This window comes from Cryptotermes secundus, unplaced genomic scaffold (genome assembly GCF_002891405.2).
Source record: "Cryptotermes secundus unplaced genomic scaffold, Csec_1.0 scaffold262, whole genome shotgun sequence".
Lineage (NCBI taxonomy): Eukaryota > Metazoa > Arthropoda > Insecta > Blattodea > Kalotermitidae > Cryptotermes > Cryptotermes secundus.
Window position 1 is genome coordinate 176,748 of NW_019739214.1, and position 21,211 is coordinate 197,958.

The following is a 21,211-nucleotide window of genomic DNA, read 5'->3' on the forward strand; positions in this document are numbered from 1 at the left end:
CGTAGCCAGTCGCTATACCGACTGTGCTATTCCGACTCCTACATTTTACATAACAATTATAAAAATCCATTCTTTACTTCTGGATATATAACATGTGAGGGGACGGGTTGATACAAATTTTCCATTGTGTATTCATTTTATGAAAGAAGACAAATGCTGATCGACATTTTTTCATCATAATCTTTGCGTCTATGTGACAAAAATAAAGCTTTCAGATCAAACCAGTCTACCAAAGATTAAAATTTATTTGAAGACCTAAACGCATTACGCCGGTCACGGTAGCCGAGCGGTCTAAGGCATGTACTGTCTTCCGCTCGCTTGGAAACCGGGATCGTGGGTTCGAATCCCACTCAGGGCATGGATGTTTAGTTTGTGTGTGTGCGTTTTTCTGTGTTTGTGTACAGGTAGAGGCCTTGCGACAAGCTGATCACTCGCCCAAGGAGTCCTACCGAATGTGTAAGATCTAGAAAAACCAAAGTGAACGGAGAGGGTCATGGAGGTAGGCCTAGGCCCACTGGGGTTGTAGTTCCAAGGGGGGGGGGAACGCATTACTCAAAATATATTACTAACTTCATGAAATTAAGTCCTTCTTGAGAAGCCGCCAGTTGCTCAGCTAATCAGGAATTTCCAAAATGTTACGGAAACTGAAGATTTATTACAGTGTTAACAAGATCCTTACATTGGTCCGTATCCTGAGACAGATTAATCTAGTCCATACCACCTCAACATATTTCTCTAAGATCCATTTTAATACTATCCTCCCACCTACATCTAGGTTTGCACGTAGCTTACCCGCTAGAACCGTATATGTTTTCCCTTTCTCCCCCATATGTGCTACATGCCCTGCCCATCTCATCCCCTTGACCTGATCATTCTAATCATATTTGGCGAAGAGTACAAGTCATGCAGCTCCTAGTTAAACACTTTTCTCCAACCATCTATTATTTCGTCCCTCTTCGCTCCAATATTTACCTCAGCACTTTTCTCAAACACCTGCAGCCTATGTCCTTCCCTTATACATGATTAACTCACTCATGGAATTGGGCCATTCTTGAGAAGCTGCCAGTTTTGCAGCTACTCTAGAACTTCCCGGCATATTATGGAACCCAAAGGTTCATTACTGTGTTCACAAGAGCCCTCCACTGTTCCATATCCTGAGCCAGATCAATTAAATACATATTATATCATCATATCTCTTTAAGATCCATTTTAATATTATCCACCCACCTACGTCTTGCTCTTCCCAGTGGATTCTTTCCTTCTGGCTTTCTTACCAATATTCTATATACATTCCTCTTCTCTCACATTCGTGCTACATGCCCATCCCATCTCATCCTCCTTGACTTCATCATTCTAATTATACTTGGAGAAGAGCACAACTTATGAAGCTCCTCATTATGCAGTTTTCTGTAACCTCTCGTAACTTCATCTCTCCTCGGTCCAAATATTCTCCTCAACACCCTGTTCTCAAACACCCTCAGTCTATGTTCCTCCCTTAATGTCAGAGACCAAGTTTCACATCCATACAGAATCACAGGCAAAATTATAGTTCTGTCCCTTATACGTGATAGCGTTCATAAAACAAAAGAAATGTTCATATAATACTCGTAGTATGGAGTATAAGCTTTACGTTATACTTATCTGTATCAATCGATTAGCACTTTTCAACCCCTGTACACGTGTGCAAACAAAACCATAAATTTCATGGATACACCCAGTTTCTGTTGTAGTCTTCCAGAATCCTGGACAATTCAGTATTTCAGAAATTGCGAGATACCCCAATAAAATAAAATTTCTTAGAAAATAATTAAGGTTTCAAATAAACTAAAATTTACATTGTGGATGTGAATACATCAGTAAAACCGGTTGCCACGTGTCCACTAGAACACTACAGATACTGGAAAATTATCCTTTGTAGATAGGATCATCCAGCTCTGGAACCAACTGCGTACCTGCAGATGCTTCAGGGACTCGCTCCTGTAACTCGAGTAGTTTTAGTGAAAGGATCAGGAAAGTAATAAACAGGCGAAGTGAAGGTGTGGGAGAAATCATCCGAAAATGCAGTGAAGAGAAGTGAAGTGAAGCAAATTGTGGTGAGAATGTGAAGGGCACGCAAGTGTAGTAAAGTGGAATGACGGAAAGGTCATGGTGAAATGTGGGCGTATCAGAACATGACATCACTTATTATTGTATTATTGTTGCTGTGTAGTTTCGTGTGCTGTGATTTGTTAGAGTGGTATGTTATTTTGTGTGATGCATGTTATTTGTGTGTTGTGTCTTATTGTACTATCACTGCCACCGGGTAAAACCAATTTGCAGATTAAATAATAATAATAATAATAATAACGAATTCAATCAAAGACGACAGACTGGAGAACAACCTGTCAATGGTAATCGAACTCTGTACAATGAAGAAATACAGCACTGACTTCAACAAAACTGACGAGCAGGCAAACTTCCGCCCTAACCATCCCTGCAACATCAGAGAAGCGGCTGAAGTAATGAAATAACACCCACAGCTTCAATCACAGGGACGGATTTACCTCCAGCACTTTTTTTCCTGAACCACGTGGCCCTTCCCATGGGAAAGCACCATGCTGCACACCTTCCCTCTTGCTTCCACTGGACGACCTCTGTATTGTCCATTGCCACTTTCAGCCTCATGTTCATGCTGAAGATTGCTATTGCAATGCACGCCGAAACATTTCAACAGCTTCAACATACGAGTGACTAAAACCGAAATTACATAAACAGAATCTGAAGTGATATCCGAGGCTGTCGCAGGGGTTTTTATGAAGAGTGCTACTGCCTCAGATGCCACGCCGTGTAGTCTGTTAGAAGTTCACGGACGTTTCGAATGCTTTCTTGTCTTACTCTTCGGACCTGAAAATGGAGTCAGTACGTTCCTCCGAAACGTCCGTAAAACTTCTATTAGACTACACAGCGCTACATCCTAGAAGACAATGATCATTAGAATTTCAAGTAACTGTTTTCCTCGGCTAGTGATAAAAATTGTAACTGAACCGAGAAAGCGCACGCCCCAATGTATGCGTAACAACGAAGATTTGTCCCTGTTCTTAATTAATTAATCGAGCACTACGCCATGAAGACGTATGGGGAAGTGGAGATATAGCTCCGCCATTTTTGACCGCACTAGGTACAGGTGAGTGGTCAACTTCACGCCCCGGGGAAACAGCCCACCACACGCATTGGACAGGAGTCTGGGTGGGCCGCAGAGTCGATCTGGACGCTGTGGAGAAGAGAAAATCTATTAGCTCCTCCGGGAATCGAACTAAGTCCGTCCAGCCCGTAGGCCATCGCTATATCGACTAAGCTATCCTCGCCCCACTTATGCGTTAACAATTGAATTCAGGATATTACGAAAGAGAGACGAAACTGAACTGAGAACCGACCGTTCCCGCGCCTTCTCGCCAGTCTTCGGTTGCAATCATGCTTCCTGCGAAATAACATAAGGTGGGAACGCTTTGGTTGATACATTATTTATCAAATATTATCAGCGTGATCACATGAAGAGGATAAGACGGACAGGTCGTGTATCATGTATGACGGAGAGGAGAAATGCGTACAGAGCTGTAGTTGAAAAATCTAAACGGAAGAACCCACTTGGTAAAATCAGGTGTAGATACAAGGATAATATTACAGTGTAATGTAAGAGAAGCAGGATATGAGAAGTTGGGTGGGATTCTCCTACCTCAGGATAAGAACAAGCGGCGGGCTCCCGTGAACGCGGTAATAAATCTTTCTGTTCCATAAAAGACCGAAAACTTCTTGACTAAGTAAGGCACTATTGTAGTCTATATACAGTATACAACATACAACTCTTAAACACGCATAACAACACATTATTACTTTAAATGCAACTTACTTTCATCAATAAAATCTAAAACGCAGAAATTAGAAGGACCCCCAACACGACACATCCACCCAAGATTTACTAACAACCACGACCTCAACGACAACATTAAACTATTTTAATTTCGGCTTAATTTTCGAGACTATTTTTAGAAATAAACTTATAACTAAATAAATAATTCGACGGCTTAATTAACTTAGAATTGTATTAACATTTTAATAACTTTTGAAACAATTTTAAGACACATTTTTTTTCCTTGGCACTACAGCCCCAGTGGGCCTAGGCCTACCTCCATGAACTTCTCCGATCACTTCGGTTTTTCTATATCTTACACATTCGGTAGGACTCCTTGGGCGGGTGATCAGCTCGTCGCAAGGCCTCTACCTGTACACAAACACTGAAAAACGCACACACAAACTAAACATCAATACCCTGAGTGGGATTCGAACCCACGATCCCGGTTTCCAAGCGAGCGAAGACAGTACATGCCTCAGACCGCTCGGCTACCGTGACCGGCTTTAACACATATTATATTAACAAATTGATTAATACTAAATAGTAAAATTCATAATATAATAGGCTTTAATTACTTAGACAACAACCGCGCATCACTAGGATTTTGCATATGTTACTAGTTTACATTCTCCAGAAGGTTTATTCGCTATACTAATAACCGTAGACTCTGAAGTATGGATCCATATTAAGACAACTCAATTCAAGAACTAAGTTTGTTTTTACTATATCTCGAGTGATGATGACCTAGAAAAGGTCGAAACATGTAGCGTACACCTTCGCATAATAAATAAACAATAGTGATACAGCAGTATCTATTTTGTCTTCATCTTGAAGATAGTTTTATGTTGTGCTGACGGTCCAATTTACACGTTTAAGGAAGGCACTATTGGCTCTCCCAGCAAGAATTTGCTCCGTCGAGTGCGTTAGGTAGCAGTCGTAGTTCATTTTAATGTAGTGTCAGGAATTGGTCTGGAGGAAACACGAAAACTCTAGTCAGAAGAGTCGGATCTCGGGCCACGGTTATTCTCGAACACCGGCAGCATTACCGCAGAGCTACACTTGTTATATACATATATAGTTTCGACATTTATTAGAAGTAGCGTCACATAGAAAATACCTCCTCCTACTTTTTACACCGGCGAGTTCCATAATTTGTACTCTGCCCAATATTATGCTATTGAAATTAAAGTTATCCCTGACACAGGTCGTGGAGACCCATAAGGTTGTGAGACGTCGAGGCTCCCACATTTTCTAGACACTCGGCTCACAGATGGCGATGAGGTTGACAGCCTTACGCGTCGTCTGGCTCCCCTTTACTCCCAAGGAAGATTCCTGGTATTCCTTTCTGTCAGATGCTGAGTCTACCCCAGGGCCATAGTGCTGCTGGAAGGGTTAGGCCGATTGAACAATCCAATGACCTCATCGGGAACCGAACCTGCGACCTTTCGGCTTGTTACGATGATCAAACGAAGGATGATGATATGAGGAATACATACATGTAAGGCGAGATGAGAAATTCACAAAAAAACATGTTGATTCCGAAGCTGAATGTAAGAAACTACGTTGGAGTCCTAGGCGCAGACGGAGGAATTCTATTACAACGTATCTTAAATCTAAATGACATGAGTGGTTTAAGCTGAAGCACGATGGAATCCAGAGGCAGGCTCTTGTAAGAAAGAGAATGAATTTTCAGATTCCGTAAAAGGTGGGAAATATCCTGACCAACTCGGCGGCTATCAGATTCACAAGAAGAACTCTGACTCACACAGTCATTTACCTGGTATTCTAACGGCAGAACAGAGGAAAAGCGTGTGTCCACATCTCATGAAATATGTCGGCCCTTGCATGGTTCTGAACTGGCTTAAAATACCTTCAGATCACCATAATTTCTCGAAAATAAAAAAAAATTCAACTTATTATTAAATTGTACATGAATGCGTAAAACCCATTACGTCGCCCGCAAGACCGTCTCGAATTGCACGAAAGCTGAGAAGGATTGTCAGACCATCTTGAAAACAGTAAACCCAATCTTTAAGGCAACGACCAAGCATGCTATAGAACCCCTTCTGACCTACTCCACGTGTCAAACTCTGCCAACACTCATTTAACAACAGCGCATTAGCTTAGTGGTTGATAGGAATGGAGAGACAGAGTAAGGAAGCCCATTACTTGTGCCAACAAAGTACCGGAAACCATAGCTGCCAGATGAGGCAGACAGCAGCCTCGAGAAGACGGCAGAGGTACTACTGGTTTGATTGCTAGCAGCGGCTGGTAGGCTCCGGTTATTTTAAAATACGGAAAGGAGTCTACTGACGGTGCAGTGCCAACGTGGAAGAGGCACGCCCACGGTTTATGAGCCTCCTGATATGCACGTGCTCAACACCATGACAAAATGCAATGCATGTTCTTGTATCTCTTCTGCTGTAACCAAGCACAGCACATAGAAGAGAAGCCGAGTAACTAATTAATAGTATAAAGCGGAAAACAAGTTCTCGAAAGAACTTACGTCTCCAACTTTTTCGTAAATATTTCAAGCTATAAGGCGAGACTGGAAGGAACTGAACTTGCGGGACATGTCCGACTGGTGGAACTAGATAGTCGGCTGGCTGGAACATGAGGTCTCGAATATAAACTCCATTAATGATTACTAAAATATGAAAATACACATAATTGTAAGAAATGCTCTTCTTGGGGGAAAGCTTTGTTTTATCTACGGTGGAAATGAGGTTAAGAGAACATGGCCAGTGGAATGCAGGATGTGATATTGAGAACCAGTGATCTATTGTCAGGGGATACATGAAATATTAATAAAAATAAACAAAACATTTAGTTACGTGAACAAATCCCAATTGTTACTGTCGTAAATCAATACTTGATCCTACACACACAGGTTTATTCCAAATGGTTCGGATTATAAGAGTATAATACTCAGGATTACTGAGTTTTTGGACTCTGTCCATCGTCTGGTATTCTAAAGAACACGGCGTTTGGAAACTTGGTTTATTTTCGTCCTCAGGTGTGGGGGTGGGAGACATCTACTCTGATGAGTCCGTTAGAAAGGACTAACTTCAGTCACTGTCATCGAATCCAATTTCCTAAACGCTGTGTTCTTTAGAATACCGGATGATGGACAAAGTTCAAAAACCCAGTAATCCAGAATTAAATAGGTCCCGAAGATCTGATGTGGATTCATGTGACTCAGGATCGCGTGAGCACGGCAATAAACCTTCGCAATGTCTAAAACTATTCTTCCAATTCGTTTCTTGCCGCCCCGTGGAAATGCATCAAAAGCCGCATTTAGGAAGTCACTGTTTACAATGATGAACTAACACACTCGCCCGAACTAGAAGCTATGCATAATTCGGTTATACAGTTCTCATGCAAAGTTTGTTGACGTGATTCTGAATTAAAGAGTCGTAACTTTTCCTTCCTACACACGGTGAACCTCAGCATGCGACTCGCTATAACTGGAGCCTCATGATTACCTCTGTACTATGTTTACACAGCATGCCCGTGAGCCAAATGAAAACATCGCCCCTCCACCTCTGCCCACCTCCGAGCCGCCACCGCTGGACCCCGACTATGAGGTCATCGAGTTCCCAGGACAAGCTTACACCAATGCTCCACTCGTCACGAAGCCGGCCGCAGCTGGTGAGTATCATCAATTCGACATTATCGGCAATGTATTGTTACATGCTATATCTTACACCAGTTTTGGTAAACTCTGTGAATGATGAATTGGAAGGGTTGTAGGAGGATCATTATTGTAGCCCATTTTAAGGTGCTATGCCAGCGTTTTCCTGTAGGTACCACGAAAAAAAAAAAAAGAAGTCACGAAACTACGGCCTTCAGGAAGAGGTCCTTGAGCTCTGTCATACATATTATCATTGCTAGTAAATAGGACATAAAGACTAGAGTGGGATTTTACTTCAAATTACAAGCCAATTTGTAATGAAAGCTTGCACAAGAGATCTCTTTTTATTTTAGTTCACATGAGTCGCGACAAATAATATAAAGTCCGTACAATTTGCAACTCTAAGAGGTTAAAAATGTACTACTGCAATTGTTCCACAAATTTGTCAACAATTAATTACTACCTTGATAGACATCCTTATTTTACATACTTTGAGTTTGGTGTTCGTGGTACCTACGTATTTTAATATGCGATTCCATCATTTGCTTAATTAATAGAAAACAACGAATCTGGAAAGAGGACATGAAGGAACTAATACAGGATCAAGGTCTCTCCGAGGACGACACAGTATGTCACGAGTGATGGAAATTTGGAGCGAAGGACCCTTAAGGGTGGGGCCTCAAAGAGGAATATCACTTGTCCACCTGCTTCCGTCTCTAATGCAACACAAATTATTATTTTAAAATGTCATTTACAATCACTTATAAAATTCATAAAATGCCATTAAAGTCATATTTTATTTAATTGTTGCAACACTCTCGACTAATGGCCGCGCCATAGCTCAAGCGGTTAGTCGCTGGCTTCCCACCTCGGTGGACCGGGTTCGATCCCGGGTCTGGTCAAGAGGGATCTGTGGTGGACAAAGTGGCGCTGGGGCAGGTTTTCTCAGAGTACTTCTGTTTCCTCTGCCAATCTTCATTCCACCAATTTCTCCAAAATCACCCTCACCTATCATCTGGGGCTGGTACAATAGGCCAGAAGCGGCCGCAGTACAAGGGACTTAGTCCCACCCCACTAACAATAAAAAAATCATAAATCTCTGTGTAACCGTTTAGTGGTCGTCACTATATAACTAATTATTTAACTGCGTAACTGTCTAACTGTCCAACTGCATCCAACTGACTATTTTCTTCCAGCCAAGAGCCCCCATTCGTGCTACATGTCCTGCCCACCTCATCCTCCTTGACTTGATAATTCTAGTTATACTTGGAGAAGAGTACAAGTTATGAAGCTTCTCATTATGCAGTTTTATCCAACTTCCTGTCACTTCATCACTCTTCGGCCCAAATGTTCTCAACACCCTGTTCTCAAATACCCTCAGTCTACACGGTGTGTCCGGGATCCGTTAGGACTCTTTTTATTTTATTTATTTATTTTTTTTTTAATTTTGCCCTGCGATTCCATCTGTTGGCGAGTTGTGGTGTTAAGATTCTTGAAGTTTCAGTTGTGGCTGTCTGTAATTTCAAAGCACAAGCATCGCTGCATCATGTGTTCTGACTTTGAATGTAACAGTACTGTTCTGACACTCGTTGGAAAATGGCGGTTGAACAGAGAGCCAACATCAATTTGTTTGAAGTTAGGTAAAACAGCCGGAGAAGCGTACGAAATGATGAAAAGTGTGTACGGTAGTGATTGTTTGAGTCGCTCGATGGTATGCTGTATTTCGTGACGGCAGGGAGAACACTGAAGGCGCTCCACGGGCATCAAATCCGAGAACATTTCGCACTGAAGAAAATGTGCAAAAAGTGACAGGACCGAAATCCTTCCATCAGACAGATGTGTTCCTGCAAGACTCATCGAGGAGCTTTTGGGAATACCAAAAAGTACTGTGCATCAAATTTTGACCGAGGATTTGGGCAAACGGAAGGTCTGTGCGCGGTTTGTACCGCACGCGCTGTCAGGCGATGAAAAACATGCCAGAGTGGAACACTGCAAAGACATGTTACGGTCGGCCCAATGTGATACAAAATTTACAAAATCGATTGTTACTGGTATCCAGACATGGTGTTTTCAATATGAGCCTCTCACAAAGCGGCAGAATGCAGCGTGGTTGCGCCCAAACGAGCCGAAACCAAAGAAAGTGCGCATGCAAAAGAGTCGAGTAAAGACACTGCTAACCGTTTTCCTCGAGTCTAAAAGAATCATTCATAAGGAATTTCTGCCAGAAGGTCAAACAGTGATTTCTGATTATTATCTCGGAGTCCTCAATCGTTTGTGGGTGAGAATTCTTTGAATTTCACCTGAATATCGAGAGCAAGGTTCCTGGTCGCTCCTCCACGACAATGCCCCACCCCACAAATCGAAGATCGTGCGCGATGTTTTGGCCAGAAAAGGGATCACAGTCCTTGATCATCCTCTGTATTCGCTAGATTTGGCTCCAGCAGATTTCTCTTTGTTCCCAAAAGTTAAGTTGGCGATAAAAGGAGACCGTCACAAAACCATCCAGGACATCCAAAGGGAATGTACCACACTTTTAAATGCGATTCCACAAAAGGAGTACAGTGACTGTTTTCGAAAACTTTTCGATCGATTCCAGCTATGTATTGATTCAGAAGGAGACTATTTTGAATAAAAAGAGTGAAATTTTTAAAACAATTCACGTCTTGTATTTTTAATGAACGCAATCATAACAGAACCTGGACACACTGTGTATGTTCCTCCCTTCATGTCAGAGACCAAGTTTCACACCCATACAGAACCACTGGTAAAATTATAGTACCTGGTTCCTCAAAATACCCTTCTTACTAAAAGCACGACGGAAGATAGCATCGAGTGCAAATTACAGATACTAATGACACTTGTATGGTCGCAAACAGGATCCAAGCCTCTGGCAACAGCTAACAGCGTAAGATCTTGTCTCCATGAAATCCACTATCGCTAAAAATGTAACGGAGGATTGTGTAGAATGTAAATTACAGATAAGAGTACTAATGACAATGATATGGCCACAGAAGGAATCCAAGCCACAGGTAGGTTTCTCATCCTCGGCAGAACACAACGTGACTAATCATAGACGAAATTAAACGATTTCAAGCGATGGAAATACGATTACAATATATGGAATACCAAAACATATGTACCAATTTCCAAGTCAGCGTTTGTGGTGAATATTCTTATAGTAATATAGCCGTACTTTAACTGACAAAATAAAAGGCATAAAGAAAAGTTGCCCATGTTCCAAAACACCATACCTTAAACGCATACTGGAAGCAAAACCAAACCACCAAATGGGCGTAAACAGTGAGTCTCACAGTCTACCTCTGGGAGAAGTGCACAAGTTTACCTACCGAACAGGATGGCGACTGGATATGATAGTGGAGAGAAGTACTTTATCTCTACCAGGCATCATTCTGCCTGTAGCCAGTCACTATTCCGGCAATGCTACCCAGGCTCATAATCATCATCAGTAATCTGTCAGACGACAGGTCCACAGTATCTGCCAAAACAGTTCCTCCACTTAATGCGATCTAAAGCTTTGTCCTTAATTGACAGTATCCTCTTCTCACCCCAAGGTCATCCAGCATCTTCTTACGTTTTCTTGTCACTTATATCCGCCCCTCTATCTTTCCTTCAATAACTTCTTTTAGAAGGCAGTTTCTGTGTACACCTTGACCAATCCAATTGGCCTTCCGTTTTCTTATTTCGTGTAGGATATTCCTCTGCTCACTGACTCTAATTAACACTTCTTCATTTCTCACATAATCGGTCCAACTGATCTTCTCCATCCTTCTCCAACACCACATTTCGAAACTTTCCAGATGTTTCTCATCTACTGCCCTAAGTGTCCATGTTTCAGCCCCATACAGAGCTATGCTCCAAATGTAGCATTTCACTAGTTTCTTCCTCAAATTTAGGTCCAATTTGCTGGTAAAAAGATTCTTCTTCTTGCTAAATGCAGCTTTTGCCATGGCAATCCTAGATTTAATTTCACTAGTACACCTTCCATCATCTGCTAACAAGCTACCCAGGCTCATATTCCATAAAATGCCATAAAGAAAAGCTTTGTTGTAATAAAATTCTTGATGGTCTGTATCAACACTGGTTTTGTTAATCTACTGAAGGAGATGGAAAACGAGATGGCCGCCATTGTGATCTGTGTGGATGCTCTACCCCCACTGTTCGCTGTGATAAGTGTGCTCAGCAGATCTTCTGCCTCTCCTGTGATGATATGTACCACAGGCACCCCAAGCGACAGAGCCATGTCAGAAAAGTAGGTATAACCATCAAAAACAAAGTCTTAGCCTTTTACAGCTTCATACAGTGGTAGTCTTATGTTTTAAAAGGAACCCTTTTACATGCATTATAGGGACAATCTGCCTAATGGGAGGCTGTCTCATACAGTACTTTCTGCACCATAGATCTGAATCAGATACAATGAATGTCCCCTAGGCCATTAAATTGTATATAAATGGAGGCTTCTGCACACAAGGGATAGAAGTTCTAACAACAAATTACATTACCCTAATTTAGCTTTTCTCTTTTGTTCTAGAAATTTAAAGCCTCCAGAACCAAACTATGAATGAAGCAAAACCTTCCCCATCAGAACTCAGAAAGCCTATGTTCCTGCTACATAGATCTCTGAGTTCTACACATCTAGTGCTATTACCGATATGTTACTTTACCTCTGCAAACGCCTCAATTACAGATTCTCCCAAACATAACCTTAAAATTCTGAACTGTCACCATAGATGTAATTGTTGACTTACAAGCAATGTTTCATTCAAAATGTGTAGGTACATTTATAATCCATCACCACACCAGATTTAATGTGCCCATATTCAGTGTCTTGTCATCATCACACCGAAAGCTAAACAAAATTTCCACAGGGCCAACATCCTGCCACTTTACATTCTTGAGGGGGGGGGGTCGCAGCGACATATATTGCTTATTTTTTTCCAAAGTTGTATTGTCATAATCATTCCAGGGCCCTAATGACATAGCATCAATATACTGGTTATGTAAAATAACCGAGAAAGTGGTCATAACCTATTTCAACGAAATACACGTGTGGGAATGTCGATACTCGAAGAGGCTACCATGTAAAACGGGCTAGCCTGAGCTAGTGACAGCGTTCTTCTTCGCAGAAGCCTGGCTTTCTTCTTTGCAGTAGCCCGGTGATTGCGAGCCGTCTGGCCTGCAAAACTCCTGCCGCGGCTGGTTGGCCTGATGAGCGCTGGCGATTGGTGACAAGAGTCGGCTGCTACTAGACTCGCTGTTGTGCTGTTGTCTTCATGCAAGCGTAGTTGTGACTGATGCTATCGTCAAAGTCAAAGTCATATTGCGACTGATGGTCGGTCAGTCTGTCTGTCTTGGTGTTGAGCCCCAGGTGGGGGCTCATGACCAGATTTTATTCTCATATGAAAGTTATTGTCCTGTCCATTTGGGACACCCTCTCTGACGAGAATGATGCCATCGTGGTGGACGTCCGAATCTTTATACTTTTGCCGCTAGGCGCGCTAACCAATGGGAGGTGGGAGGTTCCCACTTCACCCACCGGCGGAGATGGTTGCTTAGATGTTGAAGCGTGGGAGGAAATGGAAGTGGAGACCGAAGCGTGCAATTTGTGCGGAGGGCTCTGGCGTAGGTGATGCTACGGCTGGGGTTGAGTCGACTGGCAGATTGATGGTGCTGTTCCGGCGGAGAGGTGATAATGTCCTCTACCTCCATGGCGTACCGGTGGTCTAGCTGCGAGAACACGTGGCAGAGCTTGATCTCGCTACTGATGCTGGCCAAGGTAAATTCCGCCTCAGCTTGGGCGAACCACACAGCTGGCGGCTCGGTCCAGTATGGCGGGAGCCGCAAGGCCACTCTGGATACCTCTACTGGTGGGGAACTGCCTGCAGCCTCCATGCTTCGTCGGGATCACCAATGTAGGAATGTCAATGCTCGAAAGGATAAACACGTGAAACTGGCTAGCTTGAGCTAGTGACGGCGTTCTTTTTTGCACTAGCCCGTTGATTTCGAGCCGGCTGGCCGGTGAGGCTCCTGCTGCGGCTGGTTGGCCTGATGAGCACTGACAGAGTCGGCTGCTACTACACTCGCTGTCGCGCTGTTGTCTTGATGCAAGCGTAGCTGTGACGGTTGTGGCCGATTGTGAATGACGCTAGCGTGTCGCACGTCCGCATCTTTATACTTTTGCCTCTAGGTGGCGCGCTAACCAATGGACGTTGGAGATGCCGTGGGGAGCACTGATTCAGTAGTGCTCGTTTCACTGTGGGAGGTTTCCGTACATGCACTTGCATCAATTATTGTAAGGTACCAGAAATACGACAGAACACTTAGTACTCATCTGAAGTTGATACCAAGTACCTCCACAATACAAATGAAACATCTTCCCGTGCATTTGAATTTGAATTTATTTACGTTCCATAAATCCAAGTGCAGGTTTAGACCATAGGATATGGAACAAGTCAAATACAAATACATAATATATGTTCAATAATAATTTTGTTTTAAAAGTTAATAAGATTTTAGTGCGGTATTAATATTACCATGCTAATTGGATACATACAGCACAGTCTGCAAATAAACAAAATGATACTGTAACATCTTTGGAATATAGTTTAGCCTAGAACTGATACTAATTACTGTTTGTTTACAATGAAATATTCATATATGGAGCAGGAGTGGGTAAGGAAGTAACGTTTCAATGCTGTTCTAAATTGCTTAATGTTACTAGTTGCTTCTTTGAGACTCTGAGGGAGGCTATTAAACACTTCGACGCTGAAGGAGTGCACTCCTTTTTGATACTGAGACAGATTTGCTGACTGTTGGAGCAAGTTGAGTTTTTGCCTTGTATTTATGTTACGGATGTCAGAATTTACATTGTACATGCTTTTATTGTCTACCACAAATAACAGGAGTGAGAGTATCTATTGTGTGTGAAACAGTAATATTTTTAAGTTTTCATACTTGCTCAGTAAACAGTTTTCTTTAAGTCTCTTAACATGATGCCGAAAACATTCTGCATGTACACAGATGTAAAGACTGAACATTTCTAAGGGCTGTACAACTTCTTAAACAAGAATTTCCTGTTCCTCATTTTCATTGGCCCAGACAAGGTTTTGTCTCCTCTCCCCCTCCCTTGGATCTGACTGGGCCATCTCCTGGAACTCCTTGCTTTCAACCACACTAACCTTTCTATTTAACCCTTCCACTTCCTAGACATATTACCTTTCCTCCTGAAGGTGAAGGAAGCATGTTCCTTCAAAATGTTCGTAACATAACACAGAAGCCAAAAATCTACACTCATAATTATTATGTTTATAGGCTCTGGAAACTTCCAGGTTCCAAACGTTCCGCCCCCCACTGCCACCCAAAAATGAACACATGCCTGCACCTGTTCCACCCCCAAGGAAGAACAAACGACCTGGCAGCAGCAACAGCCGAGTGGGGACACCCAGCCCGGATCAGGTAAACAAGGATCGAAACTGTATCTTGTGTTAATTTCCCTCCACCTGTGCAATTCCTTACATCACAACCACCACTAGCTTTTTAAAGTTTTAATAATAAAATGCTTCCCAGTGAGATAATCTTTCAAACATAAGGTCATTTATATGGGTGCATGTATATGAAGATAACTGGAGACAAAAAATCCTGCTCAGCTGCAATGTTTCTTCAAAAAACTTCAAAGCCTAAGTTTTACATTCAATTCCATTATATTGTAATGTGTTTGCTACTGAAGACAACGTTTGGATTGTTAATTGGTTTATTTAACAATCTACAAGTTGTAGCTACAATTAATTATAACACTCTTGCAGGTTTACACAATTTACAAACCCCACATACTATTCTATTCACTCTATCCTCAGTAGTCTTCACATATTTATAACATGGGAGCTATACAAGTCTCTGTGAATTATGCACTCCCAATATAACTGTACTACAGCACACATAAAATCTTGAAGTCACACAATAAGTCTTCACTGGCTGACTTCTCAGTTATCGCACACTATTAAATCCTCTAACCACGCGTTCAGTTCTTCTTTCCGCGACTGCTGGTGTATTTCAACTGACTTCTTAGGCATTCCAGTTCTCTTATAAACTCTCAGCCAGACAGCGGAAAACGCGCCTCGCTTCCCTGTTACGTAATCTCGTGTTTACAGGCGTTGCTGGGCAAAAATTTACAATTTACAAAATTTCTGCAAATTTGCTTGTTCAGTATGACAGAATATAAATTACTTTTACTGTCATTCTCACAGACGTTAAGACACAGTTTTGACTCATTTCTTTCCAAGTGAATTACTTTTTTTAATTAAATGACTTCCCTCTCTCCCATATTAAAAATTTTCACTCAGTCAAATCAGCAAAAATATTAAGTCTAGAACAGTTTTCACCCCCCTAAAACATGAATTTACACCTTACCTCAGTATTAAAACAGACACATATCTTACGTGAGACAACAATAAAGCATTTTTGAAATGATGTTACAATATAAAAGATAAATGTTTCTCGATAAATGAACTGAACAATCAGTTCAATAATTAAAGGATATAGAGTGTTCCATTTCCAGATAAAGGCCTTCATGAAATCCTGTATATGGACCAAGTGTCAGGTACATATCTGGTAACTTCCCATTCTTCATATATATGCACACATAAATATAACATACTCAAATGCAATATAATCTGATTACATATGCCAGGGGTTGAAAATGTCTTGAAAATCTGATAGCCAGACATATATTCTGGTTACCAGAAAAAGGTGGAACAGTATTTTCTCATGCCTTGCTGTGATTCATGCTTAGGTCATGTGCAAGATTCTTTCTACTGTACTGTTTGTCCTAAGCATCCATAAGCAAGGGATAAGATAATGTCAAAAATTTTAAAGTAAAACAGAGATAGATTGTTATGACTTATCAGTCACATTGGTCTTAAGATATGGCTATGGGCTGACACTTCCTCTGTACCACAAATGTTTAAGTGAAATTATCAAAACTCCAAAACCCAACTCCCACATACTGAGTGAGATAGTAGTCACAAATCAAATTTTTCTGGTTGCCACTGGTAACCAGATAACTGTATTTTTTAACCCCTGATATAATTTTTGTGTAAAAATATTCCTGTGCAAACCTGAATAAAGAAATATATTTTCATATGATATGCTTTTATAGTATTTGTTTCAATATATCTGAAAATCACACCTTATCTTGTACCTGCTTATATGTGTTAGCTTAGCATTGGATTAAGCCATACATTTCATTCTAACTTATGTGATATCAAGACTGCTGTAAAATCAACTACAAATTGTTACTTATCTATGTTAAAATAGCATATGCTTTTGCTGATAATATATATTTTATTTGTTCAAATTAATGTTTTATTGTATACATGTCACAATTGTTTATATCAGTTTCTGTCCTGGATCACAAATCCAAATATCCAGAACTCCATTAACAATTCAATTACAACTATTGATACATTTACGAGAATCCTGACACAAACAAACAATAATTCATATTCCCTATATCCTTAATATCATTGTCATGGAATTCTGAAACACTATCTTCCCACTGCACTTCCACACCAACAGAAAACTGAGTGAATCAGCAGCTCCTAATTCATTCATTCATCAGTAATCTGTCAGACGACAGGTCCACAGTCTCTTCCAAAATGTTCCTTCATTTAATGCGATCTTCTGTTTTTGGAAAGAGACTATCCAGGAAAAGTGATAATGTGGTAGTTTTTCCATTTGCTTTCCACATCGCAGTACAACAGCCGTTCAAACCACTCTGGTCACGCCTGTNCTGAGTGAATCAGCAGCTCCTAATATGCATAATAATATGTGAAATATAAAGCACTACAATTAAAGAATTGGAAAGCCAAAACTTGCAACAATTTTTGTTTTAATCACATCATTATTCATGAAGAGTAAAGTGTGGCAAATTCACAATGACTATCACAAACATGACATAATCAATCATCAGTGCAATATTATTTATATGTTAGTATCTTGTTCCATAATTGACTTCTTCTTCTCCTACAGGTGTAACAACTATACACGGTGCTATAAATCAATCTAATTTTCTGTATAAATACTTCCAAGAATACATATTGTTAGAATTACACCTCAGTCATCCTATAACATGACCATCTTAATTTCATGACAGGAATACAAATGTTCTTCACAGATGCTTGACATCACAACTTAATGAAGCAACTATTTTTAAGATACTGTACATTGAATGTCATGTCAAGAATTCTATCATGCGTAACTCTAAATATAAGCAATATGATGCGGCAACCAAACATAGGACTCAGGGATACGAAACCTCTTATCGAACAGATTTTTACTGTGCAATATTCTAATAGAAAAATGTTATTTTGTGCATGATAAATGCTAGTGATACGTTTTAGGGTTGTACTGCTAATTTAAACCTCATAGATTAATAAAAGCAGTTTACAATAATATATCTTTCCAGCACCTACAGTAAAATTCAATCTGCAGTATTTAAAATTAATTATAACGTTACTTTACAATCTGCTGGCATGTTAGCAAATGATAGCACCTAGAGTCTTTGGTCTGCTTGCCTATCTCCCAGCATAAAATGGTACACAATACATAAAAAGTATTAAGAAAATTTAATACTGCTACTTAAATATGTGACAAGCTCAATTCTGGTTTCAGTATCAGAGAACATGTCCCATTAGGGTCAAAACACTTTGAAACATATCTTGTTATATATAGGCAGTAGAGAATATTTTAAGCAAAAGTGGTACGTACTAATGAAATAAGCATATTTTGTTTTCTATCATTTTTTGATCACTACTTGCCAATTTATATTTTTTCAACTTTGCAGTAATAATTTCAACATCAAAAGTACTATAATCAGGTACTAACAGCTCAGCTGTATGTATTTCTACTTGCCTAATATTGCTGACCATATGTACAGTCAATACTTTTGAAATTGCATAATGAGGAGCTTCAGAACTTGTACCCTATGCCATGTACAATTAGAACGATCAAGTCAAGGAGGATTAGATGGACAGGGCATGGGGAGAAGAGGAATGCATATAGTATTTTGGTGGAAAAGCCAGAAGGAAAGAGACCACTAGGAAGACCTAGACATAAGTGGGAGGATAATATTTAAGGTGTATCTGAGAGAGACTGAATGGGTTGGAATGGACTGGATTGATCTGGCTCAGAATAGAGACCAATGGAGGGTTCCTGTGAACATAGTAATGAACCTTCAGGCTCCATAAAATGTTGGGAAATTCTTGAACAGCTCTGCAACTGGTGGATTCTCAAGAAGGGCACAGCCCCATGGAGTGAACACAGTTCATCAGATGTCATTTATAAAATCAGCATACATTTCACACATCTTTGATTGTGTTTAATTGATTTAGTCTCAGTTTATTTAAGAACTCTTTTCCAACTGCCTAGGTCAAGAATATGTACATAAGTACAAATGGTAGGCTGATTTGTGAAAGATGAATGGGAAAGAAATGCCAAAGGAAGGAGGAAGTAAGTAATACCATGCTTGAATAATGCATAAGGGGTGGACCTTCTTGGCCCTTGCACCACAACCAGTGATCTATTGTGCCTCCCCTTCTGATTATCCCCTCAACAATCCTGCGCTTCAAATGAAGCATAGGATTTTGTACGTGGGAACATCAAAATAGTCACTTGGTTCCATAAAGTACTGACCCAAGAGACGCAATCTTAAATAAGCTAAGGCCTCACTTTCGCACAGGATATGCGTGGCTGTTTCGTTTTCTTCTTGACACCTATCACAAGTTGGACTGTTACTTAGTCCCAATTTGAAGAGATGTCCTGTAAGTAATCCTACCACTGTAGCTGGTTCCTGTTTAACTTCAACAGTTCCTTCACTCTTTTAGTAGAGGGTCCTCCTACGAGTCCCATATTCATTCATTTAATATCGTGCTTCAGTTGAGACGGGGGACCTCTAGTCTGAGTTTTGAACCTGGGATTTCTTGAATATAAAACAGTGGTGCTAACTAGTGAACCATGACATTCAGTGTTTTGGGTCAGTTCAAGCTCTAGCACATGAAGAAACAATCTTATTATAGGCATTTAAAACATTTCTTTCTTCCACTGTTGCACTTAAGAGATACACATTATTATGGAGCATAACATGTTTTCAATACAGACACTGTAAGCAAAGTACGGATCTAAAACCTAGAGGGGAATTATAAATAAAAAGAAACATTGGTCTGCTTATGAGGAACTGTACTGCCTACATCAGGGAAGAGGGTTTGGAAGAAAACTTATTCAAAAGGAACCATCAATAATTCTAGACAATTTCTACTTGTTCTTTTGAGGTAAGTAGATTCCATAAATCAGTGTTCAGAAAACTCGGTAAGGATTAATTTAAAATGTCAGCTTGAAAGATTATTATTGAAGACCTCTGCTATATTAAACGTTTTCAGTTGTGCTTCAATTCATTATATAATTATCGATGAAAGCTCTGTTGTGCAGGTATATATTTCATTGAAATAATTAATACTGAAGTTCTGCCCTGAACCTGCTGCCATGGCAGGAAAATAAACTGCTAAGATGAACGTTTTCATGTAATTTTTGGTTTAGGTCTTAAAACAGTTTATCCTTTGCATTCTGCCAACTTAGAAATGTAACTAAGCTTGTTTTTTTTATGAGATTACAAACCTCAGTTTACACAAAAATATAAGGCCTATCACTTTATATGTTCAAAACTGCATATCAGTAGCATACACAAATTCTGAGTAGCAAAAATATACACGACTAATTAATCTAATGTCCACATAAAATTTGATTAGTCTGAAAAGAATTGGTAGCAGTTATAATTATAAGTTTGTGAAATACAAAAATGATACCAATGAAGTTAAATTTTTTCATTATCAAAGTATAAACTTCCAGCATAAGATTTCTTCACCTGCCTACCTTGAGTTTAAACTATAGGGCTCTTCTTTGTCTCACTTCCAAGGATAGGCTACAAGCCTGTTCTGGCTTCAATCCAATGTTAACAAGGTCTACAAATATCTCTTCCTCATGAATAGTAATTCAAAATGGATACTGATCATCTTTTTTGACACTTCCATCTAGATGTTCTGTTTAATTCTGCTGTGTAACTATAATCAGTATCTTGTGGCATATATCTGTAAAAGGTAAAGGTAAAGTTGTCCCTGTGCTTAACTAATTAAGCACTATACCATGAAGGTGTATGGGGGAGTGGACATATAGATTGACATTTTCTTGACCTTGGCACTAGTTGGAGGTGAGTAATCAGCTTCACACCCCTGCCACTTTACCCCTGGGGAAAGAGCCCCCGGTACCAATTTGATAGGAGGTTGGGTGGACCCCAGAGCCAGTCTGCACTTGGAGAATAGAAAATTCTTGCCCCCACCGGGAATCAAACTCGACCCCTCAGTCGTCCAGCCAGCAGCCAGTCACTATACCGACTGCACTAGTATTATTACTAGCATTGTTCTTCAGCCAGTTAAAATAAGAAAATTCTTTCACACAATCTAAAATCTTGTCTTCAAGATGTGCTTTATTAAGAAAGCATATCTTTCCCAGATTTGACCTTAGTTAGTTAGTTAGTTAGTTATTGGAGAGTGTGGGTTTCCCCATGCACTGAGACCTGTATTGGTCCATTGTGCTTCCCTCTATGATTTCTACCAGTCTCTATA

At 40.4% G+C, this 21,211-nt stretch overlaps 1 protein-coding gene across 6 annotated transcripts in view; it reads left to right on the top strand.

Annotated features, from left to right (window-relative positions):
• The window catches only part of LOC111871673, a 114,258-nt gene that overhangs the window by 52,945 nt on the left and 40,102 nt on the right, over positions 1-21,211 (top strand). For all 6 annotated transcript variants that reach the window (XM_023864928.2, XM_023864927.2, XM_023864933.2 and 3 more), the window contains exons 3-5: positions 7,396-7,540; positions 11,645-11,793; positions 14,853-14,996. In XM_023864928.2, the coding sequence (XP_023720696.1) occupies positions 7,396-7,540; positions 11,645-11,793; positions 14,853-14,996 (438 nt within the window). The remainder of the gene's footprint in view (positions 1-7,395; positions 7,541-11,644; positions 11,794-14,852; positions 14,997-21,211) is intronic.